Genomic DNA, 16,015 nt, shown 5'->3' with positions numbered 1-16,015 from the left:
TCCATTGCAGGCTTACGGGCCTAATTGTCACTACTATGCCTTTGGGCCTATTGGGCCTCCTGCGGGCCTGAATCCTGGCTCATGGATGGGTTTCTAGTCATATTCAGGCCGTGGGGGCCCAGTAGGTGGCAATTTTTTTTGTTTTTTTTTGCTTTATTTATTTTATTTTGTTTCTACTTACAACAGAATACTTATTGTTGCTATTTTTTCCAGATTTTTTGTTTTGTTTTCTGCATTATTTATTTTCTTTTGTTTTTGCTTTATTTTTTAATTCTTTATGCTTTTAGTTTTAGAAAAATTATAAACTTTTTGTTAATGCCATTAGTTTTCAAATTTGAAAACACTTTTTTGTTTTTTTGTTTTTTTGTTGCTTTATTTATTTTATTTTGTTTCTACTTACAACAAAATACTTATTGTTGCTATTTTTATTTTTTTCCAGATTTTTTGTTTTGTTTTCTGCATTATTTATTTTCTTTTGTTTTTTGCTTTATTTTTTAATTCTTTATGCTTTTAGTTTACAAAAATTAAAAACTTTTTGTTAATGCCATTAGTTTTCAAATTTGGAAACACTTTTTTTATTTTTTTTGTTTTCTTTGTTGCTTTATTTATTTTATTTTGTTTCTACTTACAACAAAATACAACAAAATGCAGGTGAGGTGGCGTGGTGGTAGGGTCTTCACGAAAATCTGCATGCCACCATGCACGTGCTTGCTGAGTTGGATCAGAAGCCGCTCGTTGCCACGCACGTGCCTGCCCAGCTGGTTGGGCTGGCAGCTGCATGCGAACGGCGGTGGAGTCTTGGTTGACGCGGGCCTGGCTGTGGCCCCGCTGACGCCCTTGGCAAGGACGTTGCCGGGGCGTTGCAGTCATCCCCGGCAAGGTGCTTGCCGGGGGTCTTTTGGATCTCCTCGGCTAGGATCCCGCCGAGGGTCGCCGTCTCCTGGTCCTCATCTGATCTCGCATGTTTATGATCTTGACAAAGATCTGCATGTCACTATAGAAGTGCCTCCCGAGCCTTGGTTCCAACATAGTTGTTGGCGGTGTTTGGAACTCATGGTCTCAAGGGTGGCCTGCTCTGATGGCATCGGGCAAGTTGCCCCGGCAAGGGACTTGTCGGGTGTCGGCGTGTTACGACACCTATGGGATCACAAAGATCCCTACTACGGTTGCCGGGGCGCAGGGTTGCAAGGAGAGCAGGGCTAGTAGACAGCACAAGGACCGTTTACCTAGGTTCGGGTCGCGAGGATGCGTAAGACCCTAGTCCTGCTTTGGTGGGTGTATTCCTGAGAGTTCTTGAGCTCTCGAACTAGATGTGGTTAGCGCGTGGTTCGAAAGAGCCGAATCCTTCTCCTGGTCGCCTCGGGCCTCCTTTTATAGGAAAAGGGGGTTGCCACAGTGGCACACAGGAGGTGGAAAGGTGTACAGTGTTGCGAGGTTATCCCTCGTATTACAGGACAAGATGCATTTAATGCATCGCTTAGGTGTCTCCTTGCTTTATTGGGGACAGGGGCGAGGCCCATCCCGTCCGTCGCCACTCTTCCTTGCTTCGACACGCGCCTTGGCCAGCGATGCGTGTGGTGCCACGTAGGCAGGTAGGCAGCTGAGGTGGCGCCATGGTGGAGCCTTCACGAAGATCTGCATGCCGCCACGCAGGCGCTCGATAAGTTGGCCTGGGAGCTGCATGTTGCCACGCAGGCGCCTGCCCAGCTGGTTGGGTTGGCGGCCGTGTGTGAACGGTGATGGGAGCTTGGTCGTCGACGGGCCTGGCGGTGGCCCCGCTGCCGTCTTTGGTGAGGGCTTCGATCTTACCTTGGCTCACCTCCCTCGTTCTACTTGGTGTGGCCGTGGGCGCGGCTTTGACTGCCCGTGCACAGGAAAGGGGTTCAAAAAAGCGCCCCTTGTTTTGTACACCGACAGGAGCCCCCGGGCCTGGGCCACACATAAGCGCGGCACGTTGTTGGGCCAGGCCCAAAACGGTGCGCGGGCAGGTGATACGTCCATTTTGCATCATGCTTTTATATCGATATTTATTGCATTATGGGCTGTTATTTTCGTTATGTTACAATACTTATGGCTATTCTCTCTTATTTTACAAGGTTTACATAAGGAGGGAGAATGCCAGCAGCTGGAATTCTTCTTTTGTTTTTTGCTTTATTTTTTAATTCTTTATGCTTTTAATTTTAGAAAAATTATAAACTTTTTGTTAATGCCATTAGTATTCAAATTTGAAAATACTTTTTTTGTTTTCTTTGTTGCTTTATTTATTTTATTTTGTTTCTACTTACAGAATATTAGGATTTTTAGTTTTATATTTACTATCTACAATCTTTCTCCACAGAGATACCAAAAATTATAAACTTTCTGTTAGTGCCATTAGTTTTCAAATTAGAAAGTTTGTGATCAACTTTACTAAAAAAATGAACATAGATGCGCCTATAGAGAAAATTCAACCTAAATTCATAATCAATTTCTATGAATTTCATAGAAATTCATTACGAATTTAGGTCAAATTTCCTGTATAGGGGCATCTATTTTCACTTTGAGAGGAGCTCAACAAGGCAGAGAGGGACGGGCTTATAAACCGGTGTGGGCGCCCTTCGGTTGGCGAGGTGGGACTAAACTGTGAATCGCAACGAGGACCAACCATTTAGTCCTGGTTGGTGGCATGAACCGGGACTAAAGGGGATCTATTGGTCCCGGTTCGTGCCACCAACCGGGACCAATGGTGGTGGGCCAGGAGCGAGGCCCATTGGTCCCGGTTCGTCCCACCAACCGGGACCAAAAGGTCTAGACGAACCGGGACCAATGGCCCACGTGGCCCGGGCGGCCCCCTGGGCTCAAGAACCAGGTCCAATGCACCCATTGGTCCCGGTTCTAGACTGAACCGGGACTAATGGGCTTTACCCGGCCTGAACCAAAGCCCCCTTTTCTACTAGTGTCAGATCTCGCCGCCAGCTCCCCCCGCAGGGTTCCCCCGTCGTCGGGATCCTCGCCCAGCCATAGGTTTAGGTTCCTGCTCCCCTTCCACTCCATAAGCCTTTCGGGTGTGCTCCTGAGGCATCCGATCGTAAAACACAAAACTCAGGATAGTTGTAGGATCGGAGTCAGGGGGTAGAGGAGAGGCACCATGGATCGGATGGCGGGGATGTTGGAGAAGATGAAGTTGTCAGAGGAGGAGCGGAAGGGAGTGAAGATCAGGTGGTCCTCGAAGGAGAAGACAAAACAAGGTCAGATCCAGGCGGTTGGGAAGCTCTTGTCCGAGAAACCGGCACATCCGGACGCTGTGGGGAATGCGCTGAGCCGGTGCTGGTGCCCTTTGAAGGGGCTGGATTGCAAGGAGCTGGGGGGAAATATCTTCCTATTCACTTTCAAACAGGAGTCTGGCAAGAGGAAGGCTTTGGAGGATGGTCCGTGGATGTTTGAGAATGAGGCGGTTCTGGTGGTGGACTTCGACCCAAGTAAGAGGATCAATCAGTATGAATTCACTGACATACCTATATGGTTTCGAGTCTATGGTCTACCGCTAGGGAAGATGGAGGAGGACCTGGCCGTAGTGATTGGCAATATGGTGGGAAACTATGTGGAGATGGATACTGGGTAGACGGCAGTGCAGTGGGAAGATTCATGCGAGTTAAAGTTCGTCTGCCACTCGCAAAGCCAATTATGAGGGGTTTCTATCTTGATGAGGATTCAGAAGGGGAGGAGGAACGTAATGATGGGGTCAAAGACATGAAGAGGGGTGGGGAAGGCAAGGAGGAAGGGAAGGACGGGCGACACTTCTGTTACTTTGAATATGAGTACCTTCCGGATTTCTGCTATGTCTGCGGAAAAATTGGCCATGTGGACAAAGAATGCTCTATCAAGCTGAAAAGAGGAGAAACACAACAATTTGGTAGATGTCTCAAAGCAGATTTGGGGAGAAGGAGGGGTGGGGATGAAGGAAGGGCTTGGAGGAGTGGAAGTAGCTGCAGCGGTGGAAGTGGTAGTAGGGGTTACGGCTTTGGCCGCACCGGGGGGAGATCAAGGAGTGATAGCTTGTCATGGAGAAAGACGGGGTCGAGGGATAGCGGACAGGGCCATGAAGAGGGGGAGGAGGTTACGAGCCCTAGCAAGTTAGCCACAAAAGGGGGATGGGGAGGTAGTCAGAAGAGGCTGGAGTTTGGCACTCTAGTAGACAAGGAGAATGTCATGACGCAGGTTGTTATCGGGGGTGACAAGATGGCCAACCAGGACGTGGAAGGGTTTAAGGGAGAGGGGAGTGTGGATGTGAATCCCAGTGGGAAGGAGGTTTTGCAAGGGGGGAGACGCGATACAGTAGACGGAGCAAGGGGAAGTATAGTAAAGGTGAACCTGAATCCGCCAAAGCCAGATGACAAAACCACCAGCTCGGCTCCTCAGAAATACAAGAAGTCAAGGAGGGAAGGCTATGTGATGTCTGGCACACCAAAAGAATCAGAAAGGGTGTTGGGGTGCAAAAGGGTGGCTGAGACAGATGATGAACACATGTCAGGGAAAAGAGAGAAGAGGGCAGAGCTAGCGGAAGATGGGGAGATGTTGCATGCTGGTAACACCAGTACTGTGAATTCAATATCGGCCGGGCTGCAGGAGCAGCCCCGCCGAGTGCAATGAGAGTTATCAGCTGGAACTGCCGGGGACTCGGGAACGGCCCATCAGTTCGTGGCCTCTTGGATCTCAAGAGGGCGGAGGATCCCGATGTGTTGTTTTGTGCGAGACCAAGTTATTCCAGGGGGAGATTGAGAAGTAGAGATGGAAGTTGGGCTTACCGAATATGTGTGTCAAGAATCCGGATGGAAGAAGTAGAGGGCTGGCTATCTTTTGGAGACGAGAAGTAAATCTATCGCTGAGGTTAGTGGGCAGGAGACACATTGACGCTGACATAACGGAGGAGGATGGTTCGGTGTGGAGAATGACGGCCATATACAGGGAATCTCAAGCTAGTAGGAAGAAGGAGACTTGGCTAACATTACATTTGTTGTGTCAGCAACACCAAGAAGGTAGGCCATGGTTATGTTTGGGAGACTTCAATGAAATATTGGTGAATGAGGAGAAGAAAGGAGGGGTTGATTGGGCTCAATCTTGTATGGACCAATTTCGTAATGCCTTGGAGGAAGGCAAGCTAAGTGACCTCGGCTATGAGGGAGATCGGTTTACATGGAGGAATAATTGCACGGACGTGGAGGGATATATTTGTGGCCGTCTAGACCGAGCTACTGCAAATCTTGAATGGTGCGCGCAGTTTCCTAAATTCCGAGTGAGAAATGAACTACCAAGGCACTCTGATCACCGACTGGTGGTGGTGGACATAGTGGATGCGGGGGATAGAAGGAAGGGAGGTGGGGGCGGGTTTCGCTTCGAGGCTCGATGGCTCAGGGAGGATGGGTGTGAAGCAGTGATTGAAGAAGCTTGGCGAAGGGTGTGGGAGGAGGGGGAAAGTGATATAGCAGGGGCGCTACGGGGTGTGGCCAAAGATCTTACAAAGTGGAGTAGAGAGGTGGTGGGTGATCTAGACAAGAAGCTGCGGGAGGCAAAAAAGGAACTGGAGGAGTGCATGAATAGGGAGATATCTCCGGAGAAGGTGGACAAGGAGGTACGGCTCTGATGCCTTGTCGATCACTTGGAGGAAGCTATGGATATAAAATGGAGGCAAAGAGCGCATGCTTGGTGGCTGAAGGAAGGAGATAGGAACACCAAATTTTTCTTCAGATATGCATCCGCCTGAAGGAGAGCTAATAGAATCCGGAGGTTGAAGCGGGAGGACGGGACAGAGGTGGCGGAGGGAGAGGGGCTTACTAACTATATTCTTTCTTATTTTCAGGAGCTTTTTACTACCAATGAAAACAATGATTTTGAAGAAGTCCTCCGTACAGCCCCAACAAGGTCACCAATGCCATGAATGAGAGTTTAACTGCTGAGTTCACTGAGATGGAAATAAAGGCAGCCCTAGACCAAATCGGGGATCTTAAAGCTCCAGGGCCTGACGGGATGCCGGCTGTGGTTTTTAAGAAGTATTGGCACTTTATGGGGCAGAATATTGTCCATGAGGTGATGCAGGTGCTCAAGGGAGGAGAGACCCCAACGGGGTGGAATAATACCAATATAGTGCTCATCCCCAAGGTGAAGAATCCCTCCAGAGTCAAAGATCTTCACCCTATCAGTCTTTGAAACGTGCTCTACAAGATCATCTCCAAAGTGCTGGCAAATAGGTTAAAACTCATACTACCTGAGATCATTTTGGAGAACCAAAGTGCATTTGTCCCCGGGAGGTTGATCACGGACAATATCTTGATGGCATATGAGGTCTCACATTTCTTGATGAACAAGAGAGCCGGGAAGGACGCGTATGCAGCAGTTAAAGTGGACATGAGCAAAGCCTACGACCGTGTCGAATGGTCATTCCTGCGAGCGATCATGACCAAGTTGGGGTTTGCGAGGAGCTGGGTGGATCTGGTTATGAAGTGTGTGACTACGGTCAAGTATCAAATCAAGGTGAATGGAGAACTATCCCAGCAATTCTCTCCAACCAAGGGGCTGCGGCACGGTGATCCCATATCACCCTACCTGTTCGTCATCTGCGCGGGGGGGCTGTCGGCGCTGTTAAAGGACTCGGAAAGGAGGGGCAACTTCAGTGGTGTCCAAATCTTCCCAGGAGCACCCACGTTATCGCACTTATTCTTTGCTGATGACTCTGTCATGCTAATGAAGGCGAATGAGAGGGAGGCACAGGAGTTGAAGCGGATTCTGGAAGTTTATGAGGGATGCTCAGGACAAAGTGTGAATCAGGAGAAGTCGGCGGTAATGTTTAGTAAAAACATCAAGCCGGAGGACAAGGGGGTTGTCAAGCAGGTTCTGAGAATAGCGAGTGAAGCTTACAATGAAAAGTATCTCGGGCTCCCTGTCTATATTGGCCGGTCAAAAAGGAAAGCTTTTGCGTACTTGAAGGACTCCATTTGGAATCATGTGCAAGGCTGGAACGAAAGGACACTCTCAAGGCAGGGGAAGGAACTCCTGGTAAAGGGAGTGGCTCAGGCTATACCAACCTTTGCCATGTCTTGCTTCTATCTGACCCGCATGTTTTGTGATGAATTGAGTGCCATGATTGCAAGGTATTGGTGGAGCCAGCAGGACAGTGAAAACAAGACCCATTGGGTAGGATGGCCCAAGATGACGAGGTCGAAGGGGAGAGGAGGACTAGGCTTTCGGGATATCCATGATTCCAATATTGCCATGTTGGCAAGGCAGGTGTGGAGATTGCTCCAGCACCCCGAGAGCCTATGTGCACAGCTCCTGAAGGCCAAGTACTATCCCCAGTCAAGTGTGCTCGAGGCGGAACAAACAAGCAATATGTCATACGCATGGAGGAGTATCACCCATGGCATTGAACTAGTGAAGCAATGGGTGGTGTGGCGTGTAGGGAATGGAGAGAATATCAGAATCTGGAAGACCCGTGGGTCCCACGAGCCTGGACTAGACGAGTCATCACACCGAGAGGAGGACACCTGCTCACTAAGGTTTCAGAACTCATTGATCCTCTCACCGGCAAGTGGGACGAACAACTTGTAAATGACACCATTTGGGAGGAGGATGCTCAGCAAATCCTCAAGATGCCACTACGGGAGGGGTCGGAGGATTTCATGGCATGGCACTTTGATCCGAAGGGTGTGTTTACTGTCAAACAGGCATACAAGCTACAAAGAGCACTAAATGAAAACGAACTGGGTGGAGGTGTGGGGAACGAGGGGGAAGTGGGGAGTCTGAATGAGGGTGGTGATGAGCGATGGAAAAGAATATGGAAGATGCCCTGTCCGGGGAAAATCAAGCATTTCATATGGAGATGTGCTCACAACACCATAGACACCAAGGACATTCTTTGCAGAAGGGGGATGAATATTGACGATCACAAATGCTTCCTCTGCAATATAAGTGCAGAGTCGGGCAAGCACCTGTTCGTCGAGTGCGACGAGGTCAAGCGGGTCTGGGAAGAACTGAACCTAGAGTGTGCACGGGCGAGGCTGGCCGACTGTGATAGCATCCAAGAAACTCTAGACGTACTGTGGCAACTCCCTGTGAAGGAACGGGTGGTGATAGTCACAATGTGGTACCAGTGGTGGTCACAAAGAAATAAAGTACGGGAGGGGGAGAAGCCTATGGATGCCAAGCAATTCGCGTTCAGAGTTGCATGCACTGCTTCGGAGTATGAGGGATGTTTCTGCAAAGAGAACAAGCAACAACAAGAGAAGAAACCTCGTTGGGTTCTACCACCGGCAGACATGTTGAAATTCAATGTGGACGGGGCTCATATACCGGGACAGCAGCAAGGTACATGGGGCGTTGTTGTGAGCACTGGGCAGGTGATGGCGGCCAGAGCAGGAAACACCATGCATGTGTCTGATGCGCTGAGTATTGAACTGTGGGCAGTGGAGAAGGCCATCGACCTGGCTGCGGAGCTCCGCGCGATCAGAATAATTGTGGAGTCGGATGCTTTGCTGGTGGTCCAAGCTCTTAACAGACGTACCCCCGACTACTCTAAGGAGGCCCAGGCGATCGAGGACATCAAGGTGCAGGCTAGGCTTTGGTTCTCATCTTGTGAGTTTCACCACTGTAAAAGGGATGCAAATATGCCTGCCCATTGTCTTGCGCAATTAGGCCAGAGTCTCCCGGTAGGAGGAGTGCTTAATGTAGATGACGATGTTCCAGCTGATGTAGCTGACCGTGTGATGGGCGATATTGCCCAAAGTGTCTCGTAATAAAGCTAAATGCTTCGCTCAAAAAAAAGTCCTTGGCGTTGTCTTGGAGACCGAGGGATTCAAGGAAGCACTTCATGCCGAGTTGCCGCCCAATGGCTTTGGAGGAGGGGGCTTCAGGGAAAAAATGTAGACGTCGAGAGAAAGGAAGTGATCCAAACAAGAAAAAGAATCAAAAAGATCCGTACAAAGCAGTGATCTTAGTTTCATTTTGCGTAACTGTATTTTGTAGGGGAGCCAAGTACCTCATTGCACATGACAATGTCTGTAAGGTACAAGAATTTAATGGTTAATAAGGTATATAAAATTTGAAGCTCAGGAAAGCCATGGAACCCCGTAAATCATACACCCTATGTTTCATAATGTAGTGCATATAGATCTTTTTCAAAAGTCAAAGTTTACAAAATTTGACCAAATTTATAGAGAAAATAATTTATATCTATATATGAAATATACACAATATGAAAATAGCTCTTGTGATGTATTTAATGATATGTATTTGGTATTATAGATGTCTATATGTTTTTCTCTATAGACTTAGTCAAAGTTTGACTTTCTAAAAAATCTATACAGTACATTGTGGAGCGGAGGGAGTGGATCCTGCCATTAATCGCCATTAAAGACCTACAAATTCAAAAGGGCTGGCTTCTTATGATATTCTCATATTAACTATTGTGTTCCTTCTCATTTCGTCTTTTGACAATGCATAGTGCTTTCCTCCAAGAAATTGCCTCATAAAAGGGAACTTTTATGACACAATCAACTTAAAAATGGTTAATTTTCAGAAGATATATAGATAGTTATGACATCCGAACTTTCCTCTACAAGCACTGGTAGAAAAAGGGCCTGTTGTCCCGATTCGTAAGGGCCTTTAGTCCCGGTTCCTGAACCGGGACTAAAGTGTCGGTACTAATGCCCTGCCCCTTTAGTCCTGGTTCAATCCAGAACCGGGACTAAAGGCCCTCCATGTGGCATGTGCGCGGAGCCCAGGCAGGAGATCCTTTGGTCCCGATTGGTGGCACCAACCAGGACCAATAGGCATCCACGCGTCAGCATTTACGTACTTCATATTGTTCGTCAGAGTACCCGCCCCGCTCACAGGTCATGTGGCGGATGGACTCGCAGACGTAGTATCCACAGAAATCATTCCCTTGTTCCTGCCACAACCACTTTACAAGAAATAGAGGTCAATCAAACTGATAAGCAAGAATGCTAAATGGTATTGATGAAACTAGCGCTTGAATCACTAGGAGATGCGCGGAACATGCTACTATAGTACTTACTTTCGGGTGTCTAAATTCCAGCTCCTTCGGCAGTCCCGGAACTTTTCTGGTGAATTTTCTCCAAACCCTGCCGGACAAAGAAAACAATTACTTGATATCAGGAAATGAACAAAGTTGCTGATATGGTGGATAATGATCGATTTAACTTACTTCTTGAGGATTTCAGTCATGTCCGTATACTCCTGGGGATCTTTTCGTTTAGAGTCCAAGACGGTTACTACTCCCTGCTCAAGCCTAATCTCTAGGAGAATATAGTGGAAACTGCACACGCATGCATAACTCATCAATTACATTACTATAACCTGGACTAATATATAAGGGAAACCGAATATGCACAAGACAGTAACACTCACTTGAAATTGTAAGGAAAGAGTATTATATCTTTGTTTTTATTTTTTTGAATGATCGTAGCAAGTTGGCCTCGGTATCTCCGGGACGATGTTGAACCTCAGTTGCATCTATGAGATATGTGTTAATGAACCCAATATCACCGATTTGTCTTTTCTTCAATTCGGCGATCTTCATTCTGCATAATATAGTGAGGATAATTATAAATACATGCAATGAAAGAGATGAGCTATATAGAGAGACTTAATGACAGAAGTAGTAGTACTTACAGACAGTAGCAGGTGATCGTTGTTTTATCGAGGGCCAATTGATTGAAAAACTGATAGAACTCCTCAAATGGAATAGGCAACAGTTCAATTCCAATGAGGTCATGCTCCGGTTTAACTCTCGCATACAAAGTACTCCTCCCCCCAGACTCTCTGCAGATTTTCAAGTACCAATCATGTAATCTTCGCATCATCGTTGTTAAAGATTTTTCATCTTTGACGAGAGGCTTCCCGTACTCGTATCTGTGTATCTGCACCTCCATGGTATCATAATGTACATCGTTGGGCAAGTAATCGTCAACATTGCCATAACCGGGCACCATCCTCGGATCGACGATGTCGCTAGGAACCTTGAGGGGGGGGCACGATTGCTTCGCTTGTTCGCCGAGCTGGGCAATTTGTTTCCCAGCTGCTCGTCGTTCTTTCAGCCTTTGATCACTGACTGTACTTCCCGACCGCTCCTCTTCGGCCCATGTCTTTGCAATAGTGCGCTCATAGTTGCCTTTCGGCGGAGACTTGGGTGGTTTTGCCAGGGCAGCCAGAGTGCGCTTCACTTTCACCGGATCTAGATTCTCCTCCGGAGGTGGATGTCTCTTTGCTCTCAACCATTGAAACCAGTCATCCACTTTGGTTCGGGCGATCTCGGCGTTCTCCTCCTGGGTCCTCTCATATGGTAACTTCTCTGGAGTCTTCAGAGATGGACCGAATCTGTATGTCCTCCCCCTCTGGTTGTACTGCTAGACGCCGACCGAGCAGACGGAGCGGTTGTCTTCTTTACTTGCTTACGAGGCGGAGGAGAAGGACTACGACACGCCGGAGCAGCTGGAGCGGCGGCAGGTCTCTTCCGCCCTTGCTGACGAGGCGGAGAAGGAGGAAGCTGGCTGCTCGGGCGCGTCGGCGCAAGCGGAGAAGGAGGCGGAGTGCCGCCACGCGCTGGAGAAGGAGCCGGCCGAGGGCCCTGATCGTCACTCGCCGGAGGAGGAGGCGGTTGTCGTGGTTCTAATTCTGACAGTGATGTAGGCGGGTGAGTATGGAGAGGCGAGATCCTAGCTATTGGGAAGTTGTTACACGCGAGGTTTACGAGTTCAGGCCCTTCTCGGAGGAAGTAATAGCCCTACGTCTCGGAGCCCGGAGGCGGTCGACTGGATTATGCGTGTATAGATTACAGGGGTGCGAACCCTTCCTACTGAGGAGGGGGGTGGCTTATATAGAGTTCGCCGGCCCCCTCCTGCCCTCAGTAATGTAGGGTTTAAAGTACATTTAAGATGGGGCGTTACTGGTAACGCCTCTAATAAAGTGCCGTAATGACCATGAAGACTACTTAACAGCTGACCGTTTGCCTACGGAGTGACTATAGATCTTCTGGCAGTCGAGTGGTTGGTTTCATGGTCGAGTGATAGCTTCTTGGTCGAGTGTCTTGAACCTGTCGAGTGGGATGCCTTCAAGTCGATTGAAAGGTGATTTCTCCCAGGGGTGTCCTAGAGTAGGACTCTTCGGTCAGGTCTGTGTCCCTACCCTAGGTACATGTCTTCATCATTAGCCCCCGAATGGATCGAGGTTAGGGTGGGGAAAGAGTTGGAGATCTTTCCGACTGGTTCTTCGGGCTATGTGAGCGCCTCGTTTCGGGACAATCGTCACAGATGACGTTGCCAACCTTTTTCAGTCGCCTTGATCCATTCCAGGCCTTCCGTCGAGTGAATTTCTTTGTTTGTGCCATACCGAGTGCCGGCGCGATCGGGGTCTTCTGTTTTTTAGCAAGTTGTTCCGTGGCCCGCGGATGTCGCGGGATTTGGATTTTGGGAAGCGCGTGGGACGGGAGCAGCCGCAGTAATCGGAAGCGATAAAGCGGAAGTTCCTCGATCTCCGCATCGCCTTTTTCGCCACGTACTACATGCGCGTCTGTTGCGGGATTTGACTGGATGGCCTGGGCCTACCGGCTAGCCACTCGGGAGCGGCCCCTTATAAGTTGCCGGCTCGGGGTTTCTAAGCCGTGCGCTCTCTTTTGCTTCCTTCTTTCTTTCTTCCTCTCTTCCTTCGCCAGCCCTCCTGCGACCCTCGGCCGCACCCTAGCGCCGCGAGCCCGTGCGAGATCTCTCCGGCGTGGTGAAGGGCAAGACCACTGCTTTGGAGCGCGCGAAGAAGGCGGCGGCGGCGGGGAAGGGGAAGAAGTCTTCGCGAGGCGGATCTTCCTCCCGGACCACCTTGCCCAAGGGTTGGATTCAGGGCGATTGGATGCCATCGGTGCTCCGGTAGGAAGACCTCGACGACATGGTCGAGGGAGGAGCCATTCCCCACGAGGCCGCGCGTCTCCCGGGGAGGGAGATCGAGCCGAAACCCCGCGACGGTGTGTGCGTGCTCCTCGCCACCCACATCGACCGAGGGTTTTCTCTGCCTCCCCATCCATTCTTCCGGAGCTTCTTGAATTTCTTCGGAGCGCAGCTCCATCACTTTACCCCCAATTCCATAGTCTACCTTGCCACGTTCATTTCCATGTGCGAGGCCTTCCTGGGTTGCCGTCTGCATTGGGGGCTTTTCAAGCATATCTTTACTTGCCGCTCTCAGTCGGTGAAGAAGGCCAAGTCGAGTGACGAGAAGACGCAAGTCATCCAGTTGTGCGGGGGTCTGGCGATCCATACGAGGGGGAAGAGCTGTTTCCCCTCTATCACCTTCCCGGAGTCAGTCCACGGCTGGCAGTCGACCTGGTTCTACTGCCAGGACCAGGCGACCCCTGGACAGTCGACCGGTCTTCCTCCTTTTTCACTCGACCGAGCCGAGAAGCCTATCTCTCTGAAAGTCACGCCGGAGGAAAGCGCCCAAGTCAAGGTATTGGCGGGTCGAGTGGTTGAACTTGTCCGTGAGGGGGTGACTGGGATGGACCTGTTAGAGGTCTTTCTCCAGAGGCGCATCCAACCGCTCCAGGCACGAGACCATCCGATGTGGCTGTATTCTGGCCTTGACGACACCACTCGAATCCACCCGGAGGAGGTCACCGATGAGATGCTGGAGGGGTGGTTGTCAAGCATCACGGGGAACAAAGACAACCCCCGAGGAGCCAGAAGGGTGATTCCACTCGACAACTCATATGAAGTGGATCAGGTATGTCTTTGTGTCGGATATCTGACCTTCTGTATTAGTCTTCTTTGTGTAAGTCGACTGACTTTCGTCCTGTCCGTTGTCCTCCAGGCTACCACTGAGATGTACTCGACACCCAACGGAGCGCAAGGGCCGACCGAGGAAGGTGAGGGGAGCGGAGGCGAGAGCGGGGACGACCAGGTCGAGTGGGAGTCCGACGGTGAGGGAGAGGAGGGCGACGACATCTTCTCCAGTGAAGAGGAGGAGGAGGCTGAACCCTCCCGCCCGGAGGGATGGTCCAAGCTCTCCCACGATCCAGCGCAGGAACGTGGCAAGGCGACCGCTCCTGTTGGGCAGTCGTCGAAACGCCCTCGGACTTCTTCTCCTCCGCCGACCGGGAAGGCTCCCAAGCACCCACGAACGGCGCCATCTAAGCCGCCCAAGGCCTTGCCCAAGATGAAGATAGCTGTTCCCACCATTCGGGGTAAGAACAACACTTGTTTTCCTTTGTCGACTGTGGACGGATCCTTGGTCGATTCGCTGGGCCAACTGACTAATCTTTTGAGATTTGTAGTGGTGCAACTTCTGAGGTCTCTGCCAGGAACGACGACCAAGAGATGGAGGACGCTGTCACCTCCAACCCTGGTACGATCACTGCCGTCCTGCTTACGAGTCGACTGAAGAGTTGGTCTATTGAATGTTTTCCTTGCAGCTCCTCCTCATGTTATCGACCTCCCGGACGACGACGACGACGCACCACTGAGGGTGAAGAGGAAGAAGAAGGTGTTGGCTGGCAAGACTCCGCAATCCACTCCCGCGTCTGAGGCTGCAGCTCGGGATGATGGCGAACCCACTCGGGCTTCCGTGACTTTCGCTGTTCCTTTGACGAGTGTGCAGCCTTCAGCGTCGACTGCAGATCCGTCTTCGCTTTTTGCTGCGTACCCCGTCCCTGAGGACCAAGCGGCTGCTGCGAAGGAGGCTGTACGCCAGGCTGGAGTCATGATGGAACAGGTAAAAGTGGCTCGGGAGGCTTGCCAGGCGGCTTACGACGCAAGCTCGGCTCTTCAAAGCAATGTCCAGGTCAGTCGACTTCAACACTTGGTCTGTTTTGATATGTCCTTTGAAGATTCTCTTTTCCGAAGGTCTTTAAGTTTGTACACCCACTGGGTGTGTTTGCCAATTCTTGGACGAGTGGGGGCACGCTAAGTGCACCCACTGGGTGTAGTCCCCGAGACTATGGTGGACTGCTGGCGGTCGACTGTAGTCTTTAAATTGAGTCGTTGTAGTTGAATTTCTTCGCTCTGTCTGATCGGGTCATGTCGAATGGAACGGAATCCTGTCGACTGCGGGCAGTCGACGTCTTTCTCTCTTTTTTCTCTTTTTTTTTACTGTGGGGGCACGCTGAGTGCACCCACTGGGTGTAGCCCCCGAGCCTACTGTCGAATGTTTTGCTTCGGCTGTAGTCTTAGAAACTCTGTTATTGTCTCTTAACTGCTCGGAAGCAGCTTGTCTTGGACTCAACTTCAGGGATCGGTCGAGTGGGATAGGAACCGGTGGGGGCATGCTAAGTGCACCCACTGGGTGTAGTCCCCGAGACTACGGTGGACTGCTGGCGGTCGACTATAGTCTTAGTATTTACTGCCTTTGTTGCTTTTTCCTTTTTACTGAAATTGTAACTCCTCCTCTTTGACTTCAGAAATCTTGTGATCTTGGAACCCGCTTGGCTGACTTGGAGAAGCAGCAAATTCAAATGAACCTCGATCTGGAGCTGGCCAGGACGGGGCTGCAGAAGGTCAGAGACGGCATCGCAGGTAAGACGCCTTTGTCGACTGGTTAGTATCTCTTCGCTTTCTCCGACTCAATCATCGTTTTTGTAGAAACACTGAAAGAAGCTCTAGCGAAGAAGGATCAGGACTTGGCTGCTGCCCGCAAGGAGGCTGAAGACAAGACCGCTCTGGCCGCACAGAAGCTAGCTTCGGTCGACCACTTAGAACAAGAGAATACCAAGCTCAAAACTGCTCTGAATGAAGCCAACAGGGAGTGTTCACGTTGGAAGAAGGAGAACCTCGCCCTGAGCGAGAAGCTGGAAGGTCTCGCTCGCGGGAGAAACGACCTGGAGAGCTACTTGGGGAGCCTCGCCAAGAAGTTGTACCTTAAGCTTGGAGGTGCGCATTCAGTTCCGACTGGTTTTTGAGTCGACTCATTCTGTGAAAATTGTCTTATCCTTGAATCTTGTATGCAGAGCTTTGCCAGAATTTTGAAGAGGAGACCAGTCGAGTGGAGC

General features: G+C 50.1%; 2 protein-coding genes across 2 annotated transcripts; both read left to right on the top strand.

The window, feature by feature from the left end:
* Positions 1-4,927: 4,927 nt before the first annotated feature.
* LOC147986823 (uncharacterized) lies at positions 4,928-5,620 on the top strand. Its single transcript, XM_087542167.1, has one exon. The coding sequence runs from the start codon at positions 4,928-4,930 to the stop codon at positions 5,618-5,620; it is 693 nt and encodes a 230-aa protein (XP_087398293.1).
* A 761-nt stretch (positions 5,621-6,381) lies between these two features.
* Positions 6,382-9,055, top strand: LOC147986822 (uncharacterized). Its single transcript, XM_087542166.1, has 4 exons — positions 6,382-6,507; positions 6,622-7,124; positions 7,433-8,761; positions 8,995-9,055. The coding sequence occupies exons 1-4, from the start codon at positions 6,382-6,384 to the stop codon at positions 9,053-9,055; spliced, it is 2,019 nt and encodes a 672-aa protein (XP_087398292.1).
* The last annotated feature ends 6,960 nt before the right edge of the window (positions 9,056-16,015 follow it).

The sequence above is a fragment of the Triticum urartu genome, chromosome 2A, assembly GCF_056163025.1.
Source record: "Triticum urartu cultivar PI428250 chromosome 2A, HENAU_Tu73, whole genome shotgun sequence".
Lineage (NCBI taxonomy): Eukaryota > Viridiplantae > Streptophyta > Magnoliopsida > Poales > Poaceae > Triticum > Triticum urartu.
The sequence above is the reverse complement of the archived record's forward strand: the minus strand, read 5'-3'. Positions and strand labels throughout refer to the sequence as shown.